This window comes from Procambarus clarkii, chromosome 10 (genome assembly GCF_040958095.1).
Source record: "Procambarus clarkii isolate CNS0578487 chromosome 10, FALCON_Pclarkii_2.0, whole genome shotgun sequence".
NCBI lineage: Eukaryota > Metazoa > Arthropoda > Malacostraca > Decapoda > Cambaridae > Procambarus > Procambarus clarkii.
In genome coordinates, this window is record NC_091159.1 from 8771664 (window position 1) to 8789773 (window position 18110).

The 18110-nt window shown below is 44.9% G+C and overlaps 1 protein-coding gene across 1 annotated transcript; it reads left to right on the top strand.

The window, feature by feature from the left end:
- The first annotated feature begins 398 nt into the window (after positions 1–398).
- On the top strand, positions 399–16753 carry LOC138363119 (uncharacterized). The gene is made up of 2 exons (XM_069322109.1): positions 399–493; positions 14263–16753. The coding sequence occupies exons 1-2, from the start codon at positions 399–401 to the stop codon at positions 16751–16753; spliced, it is 2586 nt and encodes an 861-aa protein (XP_069178210.1).
- The last annotated feature ends 1357 nt before the right edge of the window (positions 16754–18110 follow it).

Below are 18110 nucleotides of genomic sequence, written 5' to 3' on the forward strand. Positions count from 1 at the left end.
GGGGACTTGTATTACCACTGCTACCTTATTCAATCTTGTGTTGTTGATATCCTCAAAATGCATCCGGAGTCTGCCAGTGCAGACCGCTTATCACATGCCTCTGTATGACTAACCCTCCTGTGTGATGGGGATTTTATAGCATCACCTAGTTAGCTTTTTTGACACACTGTACTCCACTTCATATAGTCTAGGGTAGCTGCACTAATGCAGATGTACCTCATAACTTAATAAAAAAAAAACAAAAAAAAAACATATACTTGTATTCACACTGGATGTTCTAATGTAAGATTTGCATCGTGAGGGAGAGGGAGGAGTCGTCCCAAAGCTTAAATGGCACGACTCTTTGCAGAAGACCCGGGCACCGCCGGGTACACCATCTACTCATTTTATAAGCAGAAATGACGAGACAAACAGACATCTGGAATCAATTAATGGGACGACCCACAGAGAAGGCGGGTATCATAACTGAGGCTCCGCCTACAACCTCTACTAGGTAAGTTGTGTAGGTAAGTAGTGTTGATAAGTGGTGTAGGTAAGTGGTGTAGGTAAGTAGTGTTGGTAAGTAGTGTAGGTAAGTGGTGTAGGTAAGTAGTGTAGGTAAGTGGTGTAGGTAAGTAGTGTAGGTAAGTGGTGTAGGTAAGTAGTGTTGGTAAGTAGTGTTGGTAAGTGGTGTAGGTAAGTAGTGTTGGTAAGTAGTGTTGGTAAGTAGTGTAGGTAAGTAGTGTTGGTAAGTGGTGTAGGTAAGTAGTGTTGGTAAGTAGTGTAGGTAAGTAGTGTTGGTAAGTGGTGTAGGTAAGTGGTGTAGGTAAGTAGTGTAGGTAAGTGGTGTAGGTAAGTGGTGTAGGTAAGTAGTGTTGGTAAGTGGTGTAGGTAAGTAGTGTAGGTAAGTAGTGTTGGTAAGTGGTGTAGGTAAGTAGTGTAGGTAAGTAGTGTTGGTAAGTGGTGTAGGTAAGTAGTGTAGGTAAGTAGTGTAGGTAAGTAGTGTTGGTAAGTGGTGTAGGTAAGTAGTGTAGGTAAGTAGTGTTGGTAAGTAGTGTAGGTAAGTAGTGAAGGTAAGTAGTGTAGGTAAGTAGTGTTGGTAAGTAGTATTGTGAGCCTCACACTAACAGCTCCAGCAGGCACACGAGGCAGTAGTCTACACATATTAACTAAAAAACAACGTGAAATGGGAATTATATTAAATGGAGCGATAAATAGTAACGTTTGTGTGTAAATACCTAAAGTGAATACAAAGTAATCATATAAATCAATGTAAAAAAATGAACACCGCAATAAATAACAATAATATGATCAATATGATCAATTCATAATAATAATAATAGCTGTTATGGGTTAAATTAGCCTCACCTCGAACCTGATAATCTCCACCAACTCACGAAGAGTTATTTTCAGGAACTAATTTTGCTGCTGCTAAAAAGGTGCACAGCTCCCACGAAACTAATTAGGATGAACAAAAGGTATTGTTTAATACCTTTTGTTCATCTTTTGTCTAATTAGGATGTGTAGGGCGCATGGTACGCGGCCGGCAATCATCGCACATCCATCATCCCCAGGAGCTGTGAGGACGATGTACGACAATCATCTGATAGGGGATGGAACGGATGGAGGAGGACGGGTGTGGATCAGCGGGATAGGATGGGAGGGGGGGGGGGGAAGAGGCAGGAGGAATGAGGGATAGAGATAGGAGGTTCGGTGGCGATTCTAGCTAAATAATGTTACATAATGACTCAATACCTCTCTAATCTGAGTTTCTTTTCCAACTTTAGTATATGATTGTTTTTTCTGGGATAGGTAATTCGCGTATGTTTAAACAAACGCATATGTATTCAGAAATATGTATACACATGAAGCACACAGCCGCAAACATACATCAACAAAGTAATAAAGAAAATATCAAATAATAAAGCGCACAGCCTCCAACAGAGCACTAGAAGGCCACTAGGAGTCCACCGCACAATATCTTACTCTCTCCCTCAAAATAAAGATTATTTTCTTAAAAGTGGTCATATTCCCCATTATGATGAGGCTGGAGATTGCCGCCAACAATGTAATTTAAACTCATACGTCAATATCTGAGACACTTCGAGTCCCGCGGGTGAGCTGCCCGAGACGCGGAAGAAACCCCCACAACCACACGTTGCGTCCCTCAATGTACTTCGATCTTCAGGAAGATGATAACTTTGCGTAAAAACCTCCGACCTGTGATTGATCCTCCAGGAAGGTAGGGGGGGGGGGGGGGTTAGCGGTGGGGTACGTTCCAGCAAGACTGGGTACACATCTCCGAGCCAAAGTACAAGGTTGAGACAGGTAAATGTGGCGTCTTACCGTTGCTGTTCGAGGGAATTTGGCGCGAGCCATAGTTCAGAATCTCGTTCATAGATGATCTTAATATGATGTCTTATTCAGTACTGATCGTAAATGGTATACATTATCTTCTTGTTGCAAGGTTATTTTGTGTAGTTCTTAATGTTTAAGGTCCATCGACTGCTAGGATAGTTATGGACGCATTGTACCTGCTTTCTAACCATAAATTTTACTTTAATTTATAACAAATAACGACAAAAGTAAGCTGAACAAATGAACAAACAAATTTGAACAGCTTACAACAGTAAGCTATTTGTGTTTATATATATATATATATATATATATATATATATATATATATATATATATATATATATATATATATATACATATATATATATATATATAAATATATATATATATATATATATATATATATATATATATATATATATATATATATATATATATATTAGTATATTTTGGTAGCAGTCTTTCCTGTAGACATATATTATTAAATATGACCGAAAAAGTAAGATTAATAATTCTAACACGAATTTTCTCGATCTTTCGTACATTTCTTTTCACTGTTGGTGGTAATTCAAAAATCAATTCTCCAAAATTCATTTTTATTTCTAGTCTGACGCGACACTTGAGCGCGTTTCGTAAAACTTATTACATTTTCAAAGACTTTAGTTTACACATACACAAGTGAATAGAACTTACACATCTCCGATTTGTTTATATCTACATTTGAGTGAGGTGGATGGGGTGAGGTGGTATTTAATAGGGTATTAAATTCATCAACACAAGACAGAACACGAAAGGAAATAGGTTAGGTTAGAACATGAAATAGGTTAGGTTAGGTTAGGTAGGGTTGGATAAGTTTGGTCATATATCTACGTTAATTTTAACTCCAATAAAAAAAATTGACCTCATACATACTGAAATGGGTAGCTTTATCATTTCATAAGAAAAAAATTAGAGAAAATATATTAATTCAGGAGAACTTGGCTTATTAGGCAAATCGGGCCTTTCATAGTAGGCTGAAAAGTGCGTTCTGGCTACTAGGTACGACATATATATATATATATATATATATATATATATATATATATATATATATATATATATATATATATATATATATCTGATTTTATATCTACATTTGAGTGAGGTGGGAAGGGTGATGTGGCATTAACACAAGACAGAACAGGAGGGGATATTAATAGGGTATTAAAAGTATCAACACAAGACAGAACAGAAACAATGGGTATTGAATAGAAGTGTTTGTAGAAAGCCTATTGGTCCATATTTCTTGATGCTTCTATATTGGAGCGGAGTCTTGAGGTGGGTAGAATATAGTTGTGCAACTATAGTTTGCACAACTAGTTTGAGTATAGTTTGCACAACTATATTCTACCCACCTCAAGACTCCGCTCCAATATAGAAGCATCAAGAAATATGGACCAATAGGCTTTCTACAAACACTTCTATTCAATACCCATTGTTTCTGTTCTGTCTTGTGTTGATACTTTTAATACCCTATTAATATCCCCTCCTGTTCTGTCTTGTGTTAATGCCACATCACCCTTCCCACCTCACTCAAATATATATATATATATATATATATCAATCATTTACGTGCACCATCGGAGACTCAAACTAACGGCTAGTTTACGTGTGCGTTATGATCGTCAGATTTTTTGTTCGACACTTTGGTTTTGGTTTAATTATTTTATGTTTTCAACAATGTTATTTGGCTGTTCATGAAAAAATGTCCTTCTATGAGCTGCTGTCGGGCGTTCATAGATGCAACCATTTCACATTTCTTCGTTTTCCTGTATGTTCCTGATGGCCGTCCCCAGCACACAGTAACCTTCCTCCTCCCCTGGCAGGTCTCCATCCTTCTTCAGTGCCTTCCTCCGGCTGTGAGACGCAATATGTGACCGTTAGGACGCCCTGGCCAGCCACAGGAAAGGCGGCCCCAGGCTAGAATACCATTTGTTTTTTCAAGGTCCCCACCTCATTCCTTTATCATTTCCGCCTTTCACCCTAACTTCTCTCCCTTGTGTTACTTTCCCTCCCACTCCTTAACTCCTCTCCTTCCCATTAATTTCCCCCTCACTCTTCTTAACTGCCCCTCCCACCCTAACGCACACAGCCAGACTCTGTAGCAACCGCGCCTGGAGACCTATGGGTGATGACGCACATGCGGGAATCGGCTGACCTCTGCTGATGCAACGAACGTCACTGTTGTCTCTAAGTCTGCCATCAGTGAGGCTGCTGATACCACCAGGACCTTCACAGCTACCATCACCCCTTCATAGCTTCCACTACTGAGACAACCACCAACCACTTCTACACACACTGACGACGTGAACCTTCTGATTAAAATGAACGAGACATGATGCCAAACAAGAGACAGAGAGAGACAGACGTAAGAAGAGAGAAACAAGAGAAAATAGGAAAGAATACATGAGGCTGCCTGGTGTTCCGGAGGCCACGTGTGCAGTTGTTATGGGCCGTTATCAAGATCACCATAAACACCGCACCCAAGTAGAGTCCAGGTACGGCAGTTGGCACACACTCCGCCCTCTCAACCTCACACACTTTTGTAACAACAGGAGCTTTTGTAACTCCAGGGGCTTTTGTAACTCCAGGGGCTTTTGTAACTCCAGGGGCTTTTGTAACTCCAGAGGCTTTTGTAACTCAAAAGGCTTTTGTAACTCAAGAGGCTTTTGTAACTCCAGGGGCTTTTGTAACTCCAGAGGCTTTTGTAACTCCAGAGGCTTTTGTAACTCCAGAGGCTTTTGTAACTCCAGAGGCTTTTGTAACATCACCGTGGCAAGGTAATTGAGGAAAGGAGGATAGAAGCACAAACCAGTGAATCTGTAAGATGGTACAACATGGTTGCGGCTGGCAATCCCAATCATAATGGACGAAGAGGAGGTGGCTGTGGGAGAGAATCAGTAATACCGAGAATTCGTCTTGGATACAAATATCCATATAGATTCGGAATGGAAACAACAGTTGATCAGCGGAATTGCAGAATCTGTGATGAGAGTGATGGACACCGCCTTGACCACTATCTACGTGAATGTGAACACCTGAGAGACATTAGAAATATGTGTAGAATAATAAACGCCACATTGTTTAAGTTAGGAAAACACTATTTGTCAAATTGATACTGTTCTTAAAAGATTTTCCCATTTTGCACCCGCAATATAACGTACGTTTTTATGAGTTGACAGATGTTAATCTTCTGGTTTAAGGAGCTGTTCACTTGAGACAGTTAAGCAAGTCCCAGCTGTGTCTGGGTACAAGTGACAGGATGAACAACCCAGCGGATTTTTTTCCTGTTGGGGAGTGTTGTACATGCTGCTATGGCGGTGTGTCCACTCACAGGATGAGTGGCGCTGCCCAATAAACTCGCCTCTCGGGGCATGTTTTTTTTTCAATTTTTTCGTAACTTTAGAGGTTTTTGTAATTTCAGAGGTTTTTGTAACTTCAGAGGCTTTTGTAACTTTCAGAGGCTTTTGTAACTTTCAGAGGCTTTTGTAACTTTCAGAGGCTTTTGTAACTTTCAAAGGCTTTTGTAAGAGGTTCTGTGACTCCATAGTTTCCTGCAACTTTAGGGGTTGTTGCAATTAAGAGGCCTGGGTCTCTTTAAAGATATGAGTTCCTTGGGAGGTTAGAGTTGCTTGAGGTTCATATATTTTTAAAGAATCCAGTAACCTCAACGGGTCTTTTTAGACATCTTTAACGTCAGAGGTTCCTATAAGTTCACATGATTATATAATTGATGAAGTTACTGTAACTTTGGAGCTTCCTTTTCCTTTATTGGTTTTTATGCCTTCAAAGGTTCTGTTAATTTAGAGATACTAATAATTTTAAAGATAGTTGTCACTTTATGTGTTCCGGTCACTTTAGATGTTCCAGTCACTTTGTGTTCCAGTCACTTTGGAATATCTAAAGTGAGTGGAACATCTAGTCACTTTAGGTATTCCAGTCACTTTAGATGTTCCCATCCCTTCAGATGTTCCCATCCCTTCAGATGCCCCGTCAAAGGTAAGAGTTCCGTGGAACTTCAAATTGTCGTATTAATACCCCGCATTTGTTTCCCAAATATGTATCTCAAAATGTGTACAGGTGACAAGCCCTTGATCAAGGGAAAGGGAGCGAACACGTGGAAACATTACGCCTGAAGGAACCACAGTTGTAAGTCGAGTAAGTCAAGGACTTTGTGATCCCCTGGGGGATAGGAACGATGGGAGGGCAGGTCGTCCGCGGACCACACTGAGACGCAGAAGGACCGGTCCAACCTGCAGAAGGTCGAAAGAGAGGTGATCTACCCACGCCTTCTATCCTCATGACTAGGACCGGTCCTCTGGCGTAGCTGGCAAGAAGGGTAGAGGAGGTGAGGGTTAGGGGCTAGGGGTTAGGGACTGGCAGGGGTTAAATAGGCAGTAAGGATGAGAAGACAAGATAAAAGTTAGGTGGTGGAGGGATAAGAAAAACACCTGCCAGAACTCACATACAATTAAGTTTAAGTGGTAGCAGAAAGTGATATTTATTTCCCCAAACATAAAACCTTAAACATTTTGCCATGCTGTCTTTGCAAAAGATTTAGATAAATTTAGAGAAATTTAAAAGGATACACAGATGCACTAGTGGCGGCTTCCTGACGGAAAAGATCAAATCAAGTACGCATTTGCATATTAGGGTGTAAACACATAAAAATAATAGATGTGTGTATGTCTTTGTGCGTGTCAATCAATCTCTGTTTGACTATCTGCCTTAAAAATCTCCTCAGATGTGACATATCGAAGGTTTTAGAAAGCCTATGGATATAGTGTCAAAATTAAGTTTAGATGGATGGAACTAGACACAAGCCGGTACTTGAGGATCGCCTGAAGCTGTGTTAATTTATTTTTATTTATTTATTTATATATATACCAGAAGGTACATTGGGATTGTGAGGATACATAGCATAGTAATTACATTCTTCATAGCATAGTAATTACATTCTTGTAAAGCCACTAGTACGCGCAGCGTTTCGGGCAGAAACAGTGAACATCTGTTCACTGTTCAAATGTTCACAATGAACATTTACTGTCAAATGTTCACTGTTCAAATGTTCACAATAAACGTTTAAACAGTGAAACACCTCACCGTCTCTGTTCACCAGCATCCAGAGCATCACAGACAAGTCTATGGCCACAGATGTAAACAATGAATTTCAAAATTGAAAGCTATAATGTAAATGGCTTTAGTAACAAAAATATTAAGGTTGACTGGCATTCCGTTCTCTTCATATGTCACAAAGTACAAAATATCTTAATTCGTATATTTTTCTACAAACTCCAGAGAATGGCGTATCTTAATCCATGGAGGAACAGCAGAACGAGGGGTCATAGATGGAAACTCGAGATGCAAATAGTCACAGGGACGTCAGAAAGAACTTTTTCAGTGTCAAGAGCTGTCAATAAATGGAATACGTTAGACGTAAAGTCGTTGAAGCTAATTCAATTCAATTTTTTAAATTGAAATATTATAAAAGCGTGAGAAAGTGAGAAATGGAAATTTTATAAAAGCGTGAAACTCTACTCGACCATCACGAGCGGACAAAAGCTGATGGTATCACCACATAGAATGAGGTGATTTGATAAAATACTATGCCCAAGATTACCATCAGAGTGCCGGCGGGCTGATGGGCAAATAGCCTAGGCTACCATCAGCTTTTGTCCAGTCGTGATGGTCGAGTGGATTAGGTGCCCAGTACACCAGATGCATAGTGCTCCTGGCAGTATGGGTTCGAGCCACTTCTGGGGTGTGATTTTTCAATTATATATATATATATATATATATATATATATATATATATATATATATATATATATATATATATATATTACTTACTGGATTGAAGATGACAGGTCAAACGCCTCGTCAGCTTGGTCATGTACATATATATATATATATATATATATATATATATATATATATATATATATATATATATATATGTACATGTATATATATATGTACATGTATATATATATATATATATATATATATATATATATATATATATATATATATATATATATATATATATATATATATATATATGTCGTACCTAATAGCCAGAACGCACTTCTCAGCCTACTATTCAAGGCCCGATTTGCCTAATAAGCCAAGTTTTCATGAATTAATGTTTTTCGTCAACCTAACCTACCTAACCTAACCTAACCTAGCTTTTTTTGGCTACCTAACCTAACCTTACCTATAAATATAGGTTAGGTTAGGTTAGGTAGGGTTGGTTAGGTTCGGTCATATATCTACGTTAATTTTAACTCTAATAAAACAAAATTGACCTCATACATAGAGAAAAGGGTTGCTTTATCATTTCATAAGAAAAAAATTATAGTAAATATATTAATTCAGGAAAACTTGGCTTATTAGGCAAATCGGGCCTTGAATAGTAGGCTGAGAAGTGAGTTCTGGCTACTAGGTACGACATATATATATATATATATATATATATATATATATATATATGTCGTACCTAGTAGCCAGAACGCACTTCTCAGCCTACTATGCAAGGCCCAATTTGCCTAATAAGCCAAGTTTTCATGAATTAATTGTTTTTCGACTACCTAACCTACCTAACCTAACCTAACCTAACTTTTTCGGCTACCTAACCTAACCTAACCTATAAAGATAGGTTAGGTTAGGTTAGGTAGGGTTGGTTAGGTTCGGTCATATATCTACGTCAATTTTAACTCCAATAAAAAAAAATTGACCTCATACATAATGAAATGGGTAGCTTTATCATTTCATAAGAAAAAAATTTGAGAAAATATATTAATTCATGAAAACTTGGCTTATTAGGCAAATCGGGCCTTGCATAGTAGGCTGAGAAGTGCGTTCTGGCTATTAGGTACGACATATATATATATATATATATATATATATATATATATATATATATATATATATATATATATATATATATATATATATATATATATATATATATATATATATGTCTCATTGAATATGACAGCATATCCCGTATTAACTATTTTCTGAGTTAGGGCTTCTATCTCTCTTACTAGTGCTTTTGCATCAGGGTTCAGCTGGAAGATTTCCTCAAAAGTCATGTTCGTTTTCAAGGTGAAGAAAAAGAAGTGACTAACTGTAGAATGTATTACACCTATTATAAATTTGCACGACGTTTCGAACCTACATGGTTCATTCTCAAGTGATGTTACAGTACAGAACGCTATATTTTATACTAATAGTGGATACTAATAGTGAATACAAATGGATAGAACAATGGGGTCAGGTGTAAACAGTGGGAATACATTGAGTAAACATAAGAGTAATAAATAAAGGAGAAAAGAAGCTGAGGATCAGAAGGCTAAATAGGATACACACAAAGATTAATCAAGCGTAGTGGGCGCTGTTTGTCGAGTAGTGTCTTCTGTGTTGGCATCTTCACGTTCTGGTCTTGTTCTTACTCTCGTGGTGGGTTTAGTAAATAGTTCCGTAATTTGAGTATTCATGGTGGGTTGTTCTATTTTTATGCGGATTGCTTCAAGAATTTGTAATTGTTACGGACCCGAATCCAGCGTCCGAGCCTGGAGCAGTGACGACCACGCCATCTGTGGGTCAGCTCCCGAAACCCCCTCCAAATGGACGACGACACCTGGTGAGGACGAGGTGTACTGGCCACAAGGGCCAGTTTCCAGTCCTGTTCAGCTTACCACACAGCCACTGCTTACCTCTGGTGAGGTGGTGCTCAGACAACAACGCCATCTATGGAGTGGATACGTCGGGCGTTTGGGTCTGAGCCTGTAAGTGAGGTGCTTTTGTGTGTCCCTGTTACTGATGACGTGTCTGCTTACAGAGTCGACCTGGGACTGCTGTAAGGGAAGTTGAGTCAGTCTACCCAAGGCAGCCGTCTCGACACCAAGTGTTTTGCTGCAGCAGCTGTGAGTCGCCTCCCGGATGAACACTGTGGTGTTACCCTGCCTGTGAAGCGGCAGTTGAAGGATTGTCATACCCGGGACTGGCTGGTGGAGACGCTTAACCACTGGGGTATTGCGGAAAGGAGAGTGATCTGTGGTATCACACGAGGCTCCTAACTAGGGCGCTACCCTAGTATCGCTCGTGGAGTGGCCTAACCAGCGTTGCTGATTCGGAACCTGCCAGCCATCTGCTGGACTTGTGGTTGACGGCCTCCACGGCGGTGCCCCCAGTGGAACTGTGTTTTGGCTGACCTGTGGCCGGGGTAGACTCAGCTTCTCGAAGGATTCGTCGTGAGGCCACGAGAGCACCGAGAGCTTGGCACCGAGAGGATCCAGGGTCTTCAGAAGAAGACGACAGTGTATTATAGTGTTTATACCCCCCCCCACGTGTAATCCTTTATATATATTTATTGGTGACGGTGATCATTATATTATATTAAGTTTTTGACTTTATTTCCCTTCCCCTTTTAATTTACTTGCGTTGTGGATCACATCCCTTGAAAGCCACTACTGGCTTGGGGCCAGATACCCTTCCTCTAACAACATCAGAGTAAGAACCCAGTTGCGACCCGAGAGGGCCGTAACAATAATCTTCTTACATCTTGGGTTCTGTCTATTATACAGGTGTTCTTATTCAGCATTTCTCTTGTTAGGGTGATGTCATGGGCTTGTCTGATTTCTGGGAGCACAGGATTGAAGATGACAGGTCAAACGCCTCGTCAGCTTGGTCGACGTCATACCTATGAACTTAGATTGCAGTCTCCGTGGTGTAGTGGTAAGACACTCGCCTGGCGTTCCGCGAGCGCTATGTCATGGGTTCGTATCCTGGCCGGGGAGGATTTACTGGGCGCAATTCCTTAACTGTAGCCTCTGTTTAACGCAACAGTAAAATGTGTACTTGGATGAAAAAACGATTCTTCGCGGCAGGGGATCGTATTCCAGGGACCATAGGATTAAGGACTTGCCCGAAACGCTACGCGTACTAGTGGCTGTACAAGAATGTAACAACTCTTGTATATATCTCAAAAAAAAAAAAAAAAAAAAAAAGATTAAAGGTTACATCCTTCGTGGGAGCAGGAGTACACGTAGACAATGTTTGACTGCTGTAAAGATTCCCCGTCGGCTTCGACCTGTTTTTAATGAGGTCGGTAGTCTTCTTTGTTTTGTAGAATATGATCAGGTCTCTGTTTTGGTCAGGAGTAATGCTTTTTACTCCTTTACGGATTATTTCCTTCATTATTCTTTCTTATTATTTATGTTCACTGTGCATAGTTGATTTGTAATATAATTTTATTGGGTGGTGTTGTGTTTTCTGTTCTAGGTTCAGGATTGTACCATCGGTCCAGGTGTCATATAACAGCGTTCTGCTGCACATAACAGCAACATGCGCGCTATACTAAATATGTCACGAATTCCATTTCAGTGTTTCCGATTGCATTGATAAATTTTATTTTCACAGATTTCGATTTATTTAATTTTTTATTTAATTATTATGTATGACATTGTGTTGGAATTGAGCTGTGTTGTTTACCATACCGTTCATTTCGTAAGTATAAGTATAGAGGGGCCTCGTAGCCTGGTGGATAGCGCGCAGGACTCGTAATTCTGTGGCGCGGGTTCGATTCCCGCACGAGGCAGAAACAAATGGGCAAAGTTTCTCTCACCCTGAATGCCCCTGTTACCTAGCAGTAAATAGGTACCTGGGAGTTAGTCAGCTGTCACGGGCTGCTTCCTGGGGGTGGAGGCCTGGTCAAGGACCGGGCCGCGGGGACACAAAGCCCCGAAATCATCTCAAGATAACCTCAAGATAGATGCCACACCTGTGACAGGTAAAACTATGCTTTTCTTGAAAAACAGCGCCATCTGTTGCATGTAAGAGCAACACACATGCTATACTAAATATGTTACAATTTCATTTCAATGTTTCTGATTGCATTGATAAATTGAATTTTCATAGATTTTTATTTATTTTCATTTTGATTTAATTATTTTGCGTGAATTGCGTTGGAATTGAGCTGTGTTGTTTACCATACCGTTCATTTGATGAGTATAGTTTATTGTTTATTTTTTCATATCTTCCTTTCATTTTTTAACTGTTTTTCTTATATTTCAGTGATGGGAACATCAGATCACTTGATGTTCCCTATTTTCTGATGGGAACATCAGACCATTTGGGAAGGCATCAGACGAGGGAGTGGGGAATGGTGGGGAGGACGAGGGGATGGGGGAGTTTGGGATGGTGGGGACGAGGGGATGGGGGAATGGAGAATGCTGGGGAGGACAAAGGGACAGGAGAGTGGGGCATGGTGGGAAGGAAGAGGGGATGGTGGAGTAGGGAATGGTGGGGGGGACGGGAGAGGGGAGTAATGGTGGGGAGGACTGGGGGACAGGGAAGGTTGTTGTTGTTATAGATTCAGCTAAGGGGAACAAAAAGTTCCAAGTAGCACGGGCTATGGTGAGCCCGCAGTGGACTTACCTGGCACAGGAGCGGGGCTGTAACTGTGACTCCAGGGAATGTTACTGTGGCTCAACAACGCACATGTGTTGCCGCCACAGCAATGCGTGGCCGGGTACTGCTAGTATATAATAATAATAATAATTCACTGGGTCAGGGGACAGGAAGCCAGTGTGCATTCATACACGTTTGGCTTTTATCAAGGCCCCCCCCCCTCCCCAAGGCCGAATTACTGACCCCGCCCAGGATACAACCCCATAACAAGCTGACTAACTCCTGAGTATCTAATTACTGCTAGGTAAACAGTAGCATTAGGTGAAAGGAAATGTGTTTAACCATTTGTGTCCCGCCCGGAATTCGAACCTGGAATTCTCGATTGTGCGTCGAGAACGAACCCGACTGTACTACCGGGGACCCTTATATACAAGAGACCTAACAGTCGTGTACAGTCACCAGCACGCAGAGCGTTTCGGGCAGGTCCTTCATCCTAATGTTCCCCGGAACACGACCCGCCAAATCGTCTAACAACCAGGTACCCATTCACTGCTGGGTGAACAGAGGCTACAGTTGAGGATTGGCGCCAAGTCAATCCTCTCCAGCCAGGATACGAACCCAGGCCAAAGAGGTCGCGAAGCGTCGGGCGAGTGTTTTACCACTGCGCCACAGGGACTGCTTAAGGTGTATAATCTGTTATTTACAAGACACTCCTGCAACGAAGACTCCCGGGCCTACTTCGGTTTAATAATGTATAACTAGGCCTACGGGGCATGGCCTACGGGGGATTTAATATCTGGACACAGGCAATATAACAAAAAGTCAAGCCTATGACGTGGAGATTCGGCGATATTTATAAGCCAAGCTCTTAGCTTCAAATTTAAATAATACAAGATGAGGACTCGGCAGCTAGGCCTATTATATAACGCTGTAATAGCTCTACTCTAACCCAAAACATTTATTATGAACGCCAAAAGGTTTGGAGTTCATAATAAAAACTGTAAAAAAATTAACTTAAATAATACAGTTTAACGTAACTTAAAAAAAAAACTCAATTTAAAGTATCATTATATTAAAGCATTTCTAAAAAGAAAATATATATGAAGTTGTTGCAACGTCCAGACAGTGAAGATCGTAAACCACTAGGACAGGCGACACCCCCGACGCGGACCCCTTAACTTGTAAACAGAGAGAACCCCTTATCTTATGGCGCGCCAGACATGCATAGCGAGGTCGGCCCGACGTGTTGTCACAACACTCACCTTACTCCACCAACACCTCAACCACCTGGCTCCCTCTCAGAGCATCCTCCACCAACACCTCAACCACCTGGCTCCCTCTGAGAGCATCCTTCACCAACACCTCAACCACCTGGCTCCCTCTGAGAGCATCCTTCACCAACACCTCAACCACCTGGCTCCCTCTGAGAGCATCCTTCACCAACACCTCAACCACCTGGCTCCCTCTCAGAGCATCCTCCACCAACCCCTCAACCACCTGGCTCCCTCTGAGAGCATCCTTCACCAACACCTCAACCACCTGGCTCCCTCTCAGAGCATCCTCCACCAACCCCCTCAACCACCTGGCTCCCTCTGAGAGCATCCTCCACCAACCCCTCAACCACCTGGCTCCCTCTGAGAGCATCCTCCACCAACCCCTCAACCACCTGGCTCCCTCTGAGAGCATCCTCCACCAACCCCTCAACCACCTGGCTCCCTCTGAGAGCATCCTCCACCAACCCCTCAACCACCTGGCTCCCTCTGAGAGCATCCTCCACCAACCCCTCAACCACCTGGCTCCCTCTGAGAGCATCCTCCACCAACACCTCAACCACCTGGCTCCCTCTGAGAGCATCCTCCACCAACACCTCAACCACCTGGCTCCCTCTCAGAGCATCCTCCACCAACACCTCAACCACCTGGCTCCCTCTGAGAGCATCCTCCACCAACACCTCAACCACCTGGCTCCCTCTCAGAGCATCCTCCACCAACCCCTCAACCACCTGGCTCCCTCTCAGAGCATCCTCCACCAACACCTCAACCACCTGGCTCCCTCTGAGAGCATCCTCCACCAACACCTCAACCACCTGGCTCCCTCTCAGAGCATCCTCCACCAACACCTCAACCACCTGGCTCCCTCTCAGAGCATCCTCCACCAACCCCCTCAACCACCTGGCTCCCTCTCAGAGCATCCTCCACCAACACCTCAACCACCTGGCTCCCTCTCAGAGCATCCTCCACCAACCCCCTTAACCACCTGGCTCCCTCTCAGAGCATCCTCCACCAACACCTCAACCACCTGGCTCCCTCTCAGAGCATCCTCCACCAACCCCCTCAACCACCTGGCTCCCTCTCAGAGCATCCTCCACCAACACCTCAACCACCTGGCTCCCTCTCAGAGCATCCTCCACCAACACCTCAACCACCTGGCTCCCTCTCAGAGCATCCTCCACCAACCCCCTCAACCACCTGGCTCCCTCTCAGAGCATCCTCCACCAACCCCCTCAACCACCTGGCTCCCTCTCAGAGCATCCTCCACCAACCCCTCAACCACCTGGCTCCCTCTCAGAGCATCCTCCACCAACCCCTCAACCACCTGGCTCCCTCTCAGAGCATCCTCCACCAACCCCTCAACCACCTGGCTCCCTCTCAGAGCATCCTCCACCAACCCCTCAACCACCTGGCTCCCTCTGAGAGCATCCTCCACCAACCCCTCAACCACCTGGCTCCCTCTGAGAGCATCCTCCACCAACCCCTCAACCACCTGGCTCCCTCTGAGAGCATCCTCCACCAACCCCTCAACCACCTGGCTCCCTCTGAGAGCATCCTCCACCAACCCCTCAACCACCTGGCTCCCTCTGAGAGCATCCTCCACCAACCCCTCAACCACCTGGCTCCCTCTGAGAGCATCCTCCACCAACACCTCAACCACCTGGCTCCCTCTGAGAGCATCCTCCACCAACACCTCAACCACCTGGCTCCCTCTGAGAGCATCCTCCACCAACACCTCAACCACCTGGCTCCCTCTCAGAGCATCCTCCACCAACCCCTCAACCACCTGGCTCCCTCTCAGAGCATCCTCCACCAACCCCCTCAACCACCTGGCTCCCTCTCAGAGCATCCTCCACCAACACCTCAACCACCTGGCTCCCTCTCAGAGCATCCTCCACCAACACCTCAACCACCTGGCTCCCTCTGAGAGCATCCTCCACCAACACCTCAACCACCTGGCTCCCTCTCAGAGCATCCTCCACCAACACCTCAACCACCTGGCTCCCTCTGAGAGCATCCTCCACCAACCCCCTCAACCACCTGGCTCCCTCTCAGAGCATCCTCCACCAACACCTCAACCACCTGGCTCCCTCTCAGAGCATCCTCCACCAACACCTCAACCACCTGGCTCCCTCTCAGAGCATCCTCCACCAACCCCCTCAACCACCTGGCTCCCTCTGAAAGCATCCTCCACCAACACCCTCAACCACCTGGCTCCCTCTGAGAGCATCCTCCACCAACACCTCAACCACCTGGCTCCCTCTCAGAGCATCCTCCACCAACACCTCAACCACCTGGCTCCCTCTCAGAGCATCCTCCACCAACACCTCAACCACCTGGCTCCCTCTCAGAGCATCCTCCACCAACCCCCTCAACCACCTGGCTCCCTCTCAGAGCATCCTCCACCAACACCCTCAACCACCTGGCTCCCTCTGAGAGCATCCTCCACCAACACCCTCAACCACCTGGCTCCCTCTCAGAGCATTCTCCACCAACATCTCAACCACCTGGCTCCCTCTGAGAGCATCCTCCACCAACCCCCTCAACCACCTGGCTCCCTCTCAGAGCATCCTCCACCAACCCCTCAACCACCTGGCTCCCTCTCAGAGCATCCTCCACCAACCCCTCAACCACCTGGCTCCCTCTCAGAGCATCCTCCACCAACCCCTCAACCACCTGGCTCCCTCTGAGAGCATCCTCCACCAACCCCTCAACCACCTGGCTCCCTCTGAGAGCATCCTCCACCAACCCCTCAACCACCTGGCTCCCTCTGAGAGCATCCTCCACCAACCCCTCAACCACCTGGCTCCCTCTGAGAGCATCCTCCACCAACCCCTCAACCACCTGGCTCCCTCTGAGAGCATCCTCCACCAACCCCTCAACCACCTGGCTCCCTCTGAGAGCATCCTCCACCAACACCTCAACCACCTGGCTCCCTCTGAGAGCATCCTCCACCAACACCTCAACCACCTGGCTCCCTCTGAGAGCATCCTCCACCAACACCTCAACCACCTGGCTCCCTCTCAGAGCATCCTCCACCAACCCCTCAACCACCTGGCTCCCTCTCAGAGCATCCTCCACCAACCCCCTCAACCACCTGGCTCCCTCTCAGAGCATCCTCCACCAACACCTCAACCACCTGGCTCCCTCTCAGAGCATCCTCCACCAACACCTCAACCACCTGGCTCCCTCTGAGAGCATCCTCCACCAACACCTCAACCACCTGGCTCCCTCTCAGAGCATCCTCCACCAACACCTCAACCACCTGGCTCCCTCTGAGAGCATCCTCCACCAACCCCCTCAACCACCTGGCTCCCTCTCAGAGCATCCTCCACCAACACCTCAACCACCTGGCTCCCTCTCAGAGCATCCTCCACCAACACCTCAACCACCTGGCTCCCTCTCAGAGCATCCTCCACCAACCCCCTCAACCACCTGGCTCCCTCTGAGAGCATCCTCCACCAACACCCTCAACCACCTGGCTCCCTCTGAGAGCATCCTCCACCAACACCTCAACCACCTGGCTCCCTCTCAGAGCATCCTCCACCAACACCTCAACCACCTGGCTCCCTCTCAGAGCATCCTCCACCAACACCTCAACCACCTGGCTCCCTCTCAGAGCATCCTCCACCAACCCCCTCAACCACCTGGCTCCCTCTCAGAGCATCCTCCACCAACACCCTCAACCACCTGGCTCCCTCTGAGAGCATCCTCCACCAACACCCTCAACCACCTGGCTCCCTCTCAGAGCATTCTCCACCAACATCTCAACCACCTGGCTCCCTCTGAGAGCATCCTCCACCAACCCCCTCAACCACCTGGCTCCCTCTCAGAGCATCCTCCACCAACACCTCAACCACCTGGCTCCCTCTCAGAGCATCCTCCACCAACACCTCAACCACCTTTTTTTGTATATTCCCAATATACAAAAAGGGCGACAGACAAGAGGCACTGAACTACAGGCCAGTGTCCTTGACTTGTATACCATGCAAGGTGATGGAGAAGATCGTGAGAAAAAACCTGGTAACACATCTGGAGAGAAGGGAC